This window comes from Bremia lactucae, linkage group LG1, assembly GCF_004359215.1.
Source record: "Bremia lactucae strain SF5 linkage group LG1, whole genome shotgun sequence".
Classification (NCBI taxonomy): Eukaryota; Oomycota; class Peronosporomycetes; order Peronosporales; family Peronosporaceae; genus Bremia; species Bremia lactucae.
Window position 1 is genome coordinate 3,859,670 of NC_090610.1, and position 6,557 is coordinate 3,866,226.

Consider the following 6,557-nt stretch of genomic DNA (forward strand, 5'->3'; position numbering starts at 1 on the left):
AACTCAAAAGCTGGCATAGTTAAGCGCATCATCAGCATGATAATACGGCTGTTAAAAAACGATGATACACAGATTACGTACAAGTCGCAGCAATACGAATTCTTTCATCAAATTTGTTGCAGAAAATATCATCTAGCAATAGCTCCAATCTCCGCACGCCACACGGAACCTCAGAATTTGTTGTCGCAATCGCTCGTAACTGTGGAGCAATATTCTTGACTGTAGTAGACAGATTTTCTCGCAATACAGAATGCTTCGATTTCCTTTGTTTTTCATCACCAGAAAGTGATTTGAGAGTTCGCACTGAGCTACTTTCACGAAGCTTATTTTTTATGCAAGGTTGATCTTGAAAAGCAGGCCATTTTTTTTGCAAATCTATTCAAAAAAATAAGTCACCACAAGTTGGTATTCGTAAAATATGTTACAACGTACGCAAAGCGACGCATTTTTTCCGCATTTTTTCAACTCTAGCAGACTTTTTTGAAAGTTCCGAAAGTCGGTCTTTCAGTGCTGCTTCAATTGCACGTAGCTTCATTTCATCGCGTAAGGTAGATTTCGTCAATCGAGCAAGACATTCCAGTGGGCTTACTACTCTGTTAACCATTTTCGAATCGCCATTGTTTTTTCTCTTTACAGCAGCACTAGCTTGCTGAAAAACAGCCGGCACACTTTTTTCGGCGAAAGTTTGAGTGTTAATTTGACTGGCGATTGCATGAGTTTTTTTAGCGTGGGAGCCGGTGCGAGCATTTTTGTTAATCGATAATTGATACAGATTTTGTTTGAATTCTGTTTTTTCGCGCGGGAGCATTCCAGCATATGGCGGGGTGTACGACGGTGCCCAGTTTGCCGATCTTTGAAAAGATTTTATATTTCCAGCCGTATTTTTATTTTTTCGCGTAGACACATGAATAAGCTGGTTGTCAAGTAGAAATTTATCTTCGAAAGTGCTGTCTTCAGTAATTTTGTTAAATTGAAATTCCGTAGTATTGTGGTCTTGACTTTTTGCGCTAGGTGCGTGAGACATTTCCGATTGACTGGTATCGGTGCTATTAAAAACCTTGTCATTTTCAAACGATCTTGATCTTTTTTGAAAGTGCTTCATTTTCACTGTATTCAAAAGAGTTTTCTTTGATGCATTCTTGAGATCTATTGGCGCAACATTGCCATCGTCTTTAACTGTATGCGTGGCGATTGCTATTTTTTTATGACCACGCAATATGCAAGAATCCTTTGTTCGACTTGCGTTTAGACTGTTTACTGCCTTAGAATCAGTTTTACTCAATAAGTCGTTCTTGTCGGTAAGAACTGGCGTATACGCGTGCGTTGCCGCGTGTAAAATCCTATTATCAGCAAACTTACGCATCCAAACATCTTCTCCCATTTCTTTTCGTAATTTTGCCGTCTGTCTTGTAAAATTCGTGTTAAATTGCACCGGTAATGTACCCTCTGCAAACTTTGGGAAATCTTCTCCTGCGTCGCACGACGCCAGTAGCTTCGTGGAAAGTTCCAAGGAATTAAACTTTTTATCAATATTCTTTCGATTCTTTATCGATCCTGACACTTTCTTTCTCTCCTGACGTAAAGGTACTATCTTGCTCTTTTCCACCCAACATCTGAAAAGGAACCACAGACGTAAGAAAAGGCGCCCGGGAATGAAAGGAATTTGTTTTTTACCGGCACCGCTCGGTGAATTCTTCTGTATCGAGAAAATCTACGAGCAGTCGTTTTTCAAGCCTTAAATTAAGCGAGCCTTGCGCTGATCCAGGGGCTCTCACCGTCACCAGTGCGGGCCACCAGGGCCAAGTCTCCATCTTGGCCCAGCACTTGACAGCCCAAGTGTGCGTGTGAAAGGGAGCAATGCGCTCGCTATCACACCTCATCTTTTCATTGTACTCATTTCCCCAGCCGTCGTACTTGACCTCGACAGTCTCAGGCGTCGGCAGTCGCAAAACCTGCGCCACATTCCAAATCCCGTCTTCGTCCATGACATCTACACATAAAATCACTGCTTTAAACAACCGCGTTTACAATATTGCAACTCAGTAGTTACCGATCCAGTCGCTGACTTGGAGGGCAGGAGCAGGCAACTTCGCACGCATTCCGTCGTTGGTAGCGGGAGAATGATGGGCTTTATGGGTGCGGATTCAACGTACCGTACTGTAAATACCCTTTTAAATACGATATGAGAAGGTGTGCTGTGCAAGAAGATAGTGACTGTGACGTGGGATGGACATCACGGCATCTATTGAAAGGTAGAGAGGACTGGCTACAATAGTTTCTCAGAAACTTGCGGTGTTCGAAGACAAACTTGCGGCAGCGACGTCGCATAAGGAGGAAATGACCGGGAGGACGAAAGTGCGATCGTACGCCAGATTGATGCACGGTACTAATAATTGGTTGCGACGTGTTCTCGAGCATGAGATTGGCAAGGTGCGAGTTGATCCGCCAAGGCTGTAAAGTTGAAGCGGACAAGAACGAATCCATTCGACGAATGGATGAGGCAGAAGACGTCCAAATACAAGCATCGAGAGAGGAAATTTCTTTAGGGAACTAGCAGCGCAAGCGATGAAGTAGGAGTGGATATGTCGTCTAAAACTGTTCGAACATTGAGATTGAGCTTCAAGGGCCTTTATGCATGGGCATGCGCTACACACCCATAAATTTATGCGAGGAGATTGATATGCAGGTATATGCAAATGAAGCAGAGCAAGTGGAGGACGAGAAGGGTAGCCTAAACGAGGTTTCAGTTGGGCATGCATCCAACTAAAAAGCGTTGGCAAAGATGAGTAAAGTGGCCTTGTTTCACTGCTTTTATTAATGAAAGAATCAACTTCATGATACATGCGACGTGCATTCTGCTTTCTATTGAATAGCACCTTTTTACAGGCTTAAATGAGGAATTGAAACGAGAAAGCACGGCAAGTAACTAAAGATATTCCTCTGTTGCGCTTCTGTGTAGCCACAAAATGAATGATGCAACCGTAGCCACCCAATTTCGTGTATACTAAAAGTCCGTCTTTTTGAAACTTGACGACATTTGGGATGATTTGTAGCGTACTGATTTTTTTTTTCAAAATGTATCACACACGTCAGTAGCCCGCTTTAAGATGCCATATGGCGTCTGGTGCATGCAATATTCACGATATCTTGTTCACAACTGCCATCTCTCGATTATTCGACATGACATAATGCTCGCATCTGCATCACGTACTTTTAATTTGAAGTGTCGGGCGACTGAACAAGGTCACTAAAGCTGAAAGGCAAAACTTTCACATCTAATTCGTCGAGTATCAGGCTTACAACTTGAACCGTTTGCTGTCAACTTAAAAAAAATAGCGCAAACTATTCTGTTTTCGATTATACGGGCTTTGCTTTTTCGCGAATCAATTTAAAGTTGCTATTCAACAACGATGCACAAACCGCTCGTTCTCCATTAAATTTCGATATAAAATAAGGTTTGGAGTGCCGTCAAGAAAATATTCCAGGAGACCTATTTGCGCAAGATGGATACGGTAGGCAATTAATTCAAGAGGCTGTTGGAATTTGCGGCGGCTGAGAGCAGCGTCTGAGACTAATAAAAGGACAACGCTTGCCACATACAATTCCTTATATCGCAATACATCAGATTACTCTGCGAAGATGGGCTGGGATGAGTTATGGTAATTTACAGTGGCCATAATATTTTTATGCAGGACATGTGATGCCGAGGAAATCGAGAGGGTAGGTAGCCTCGGTACGTTTTTCGACCGAAAATTTTTGCAAACTCAAACACGGCTACCGCAGATAGATCAGTGGGGCTGTTGTAAATTAACTTGTGCGAAAAGCAAATAAACTCGATCTGAAGCCTTTTTTACTTTCGACAACGATACTTAAAAAAAATCGAAAATGTGCTTTTCCTTATATTTGTGCAATTTGGTTAAGCAGGTTTCAATTATGGCAAACATCGTATAAACTGGTGTCCTCCCAGCTAAACGATCTTGCGAGTCAAACTTTGTGATGGTTACACTATGAAGCATAATCGGTGATATTTTAATAGCTTGACACAGCTATTTTGCGTTGTAATTCGTTTAAAGACGCATTTTGAAATATGAAACGAAGAGAAGCCCACGATGGAATCTAGAACCGGAATGTTTCCTGCTCGGGAACCGATTGGCACTCATAGCACCTTTGTTGCTCGCGCTCAAACTGCTCCTGGTCGTGTTGAACTTGCGCACGAAAATGTCTCCGCTGTTCGACTAGGTCCACGCCTATCTCAGGGTCATCATGAAGTTGTTCGGCCCGCCTCCGAACACCCTCCTGCTCTTGCTTCTCCTGCCTTCGCTGTTGAGCGAATTGGTTCACAAGCTCTGCAAGCTGCTTAAACTCAGCGGCCGCACAGTCCACCTGTGTCTGCATGTCGTAGACCGTAGCTTGCAACTCGTGCACCTGCTTTCGCAAGGCCTTTTTAAAGTGGTGTTGGTGCAGCATTGGCGACGCAGCTGACGCCGTGCGAAGCCTTTGACGGCGGGGCCGAGTCTTGCGGTGCGGTATAGCTCTATTGCTGTAAAAAATGCTGTCGGCACTATCAGTACTGCTGTAGTTGGGCGTGGCTGGGAGGCTAATGTCAGCTGGCTCGGCGAACATGGCGACGTCTGACGCGTCGAGCGCCAGCACGGGCGCTAGCGCCTCGATCGTTTCATTCAAATGGTGGCTCTCAAAGTCGCTAATGTCGAAACGTTGGAGGGGCGAGCGGTCCAAGCCGGCCGGCAGCCCAAAGGCAGCCGACTCGTGCTTGATGACGGTGGCGTTGCAGCTTTGGTTCATGGTGTTTGTTAGCAGGCCCTTTCTGTTGTGACGAAGGGCGGCCGTGTTGCGCTAAAGATACTGTAGTCGCCCAACGTGCCTGTATAAGAATACTTACGAGCACAGCAGCGACAAAATGTTCTTAAGACCGGTGGACGGCTGCGGGAGAGTTTTCTTGTTTGAGATTCGGTCGTATTCCTACGAATACTTGCTCTTGTACAATGTATCTTATTAATTGGTGTGTCGGTCGGTCGGATGGAATGAGTAAAGCCAGTGCGCAACAGAATCTTTTTTGTCGCTCTACTAAACACCGTCTTGACGCAACTGTTGCGGCTGGACGGCTTGGTCGGATGTAAACATATTACAGTTAGAAGGCTTCTAATTTCGAGTCGATCGTGGCGGCTTGTCTCCAAACGTAGTACAATAGAAGGACACCGCGAAAGATATGTATGAATGAAGAGGATCTTCCTGACTCGATTATTATAGGTTCATAGGGCGCAAGACGAGTCACTTCGCAATTATTGTGTGGCAAAACAAGTGACCACGTGTAGCTGCAAAATATCTTAACGGATCTACTTGACTTAAAATTCGTTTAATCATGCCCGAAGACTAGCGATCTGCCTACTGCGTTCTTCCCATCTCATTCTTCGAAATACCATCGGCCCATAATCATCCGCACGATGAGTAGCTTACTAATTTGAACTGGATCTAACATCATTACTGAGGATTTTTTATGAAGCATCCTTGCTTTATTTGTCATCGAGGCACCAAGGGCACGAGGCGAGATGGGAATAAATGCGCAATTTTAATTAGCATTCATCGTTGTATTGACTATCTGAACTGGCTCACAAAAAGGTCGCTTTTTACGTAATAAAGCTACTGCATACGCACCGTACATTATATAGAAGAAAAGCACAACGTGAGAGATTGTGGCCTTTGTCATCTTACGTTTAGTCAAGGGGCTTAATTGGTAACAAATGATTAGTTAGCAGCGATGTGAGATATTTATTGGTGTCAGGCTTGCAGTATTCCTAGAAGAGTATTCATAAATATTATTTCCTATCCGAGGAAATAAATAGATAAGTAGAAAATCATTATATTTATTAATTTTGACATGATAGTTCCAATATTTCCAAATTTAGTAATATTGACGCAATAAGACATTAGCTCTCTAAATTGTTTGTGTAAGAGTCAACCCCGGCAATCGTTACAAGACACGATTAGGCGTCGCGCAAGGAGGCGCCCGCCATCCATAATTGGTAATTAAAAAATAAAGCCAGTAGTAGATAGAAGGTCATTACGTAGACACTTAATATATCAATACGATTTTACTTTTATCCTATTCTAAAGTCTTAGAATTTACCTTTTGTAGCTAATGTAACGGGGTGTATCGTTACATGAAATTAACACTTAAAGGTTGTTAATTAATATATTATCTAAAAGGTAGATAATATTTGGACGATATTACTTTAAATAGTAATGTTCAGAAATCTTATCCATAAATAGGTATAGGCAACGAGATCCATTTACACGAAACTAACAACAAAAGATGTAAACAAAAAAGAGACAAAAAGTAGATAAGAAAAGATTTCAATTGCATGTTTTGTATTAGTTTATAATTAACTTTGAGTTAACAGATAGAAAGAAGAGATACTTAATTATATTAATACAGTTTTCATTTTACCCTCTTTAAGCTAGTTACCTTGAAGAGATGTTTTCCTCTGCACGTACTAGTGTACGTGAAATAACGTAAGGCACCAGTCGCAACTACAGCA

General features: G+C 42.6%; 1 protein-coding gene across 1 annotated transcript; it reads right to left on the reverse strand.

The window, feature by feature from the left end:
- Positions 1 to 4,116: 4,116 nt before the first annotated feature.
- On the reverse strand, positions 4,117 to 4,803 carry CCR75_004253 (uncharacterized protein; the record flags this gene model as incomplete). The annotated part of the gene is made up of 1 exon (XM_067962339.1): positions 4,117 to 4,803. One exon carries the CDS (start codon positions 4,801 to 4,803, stop codon positions 4,117 to 4,119), a length of 687 nt encoding a protein of 228 aa, XP_067823140.1.
- Positions 4,804 to 6,557: the final 1,754 nt, after the last annotated feature.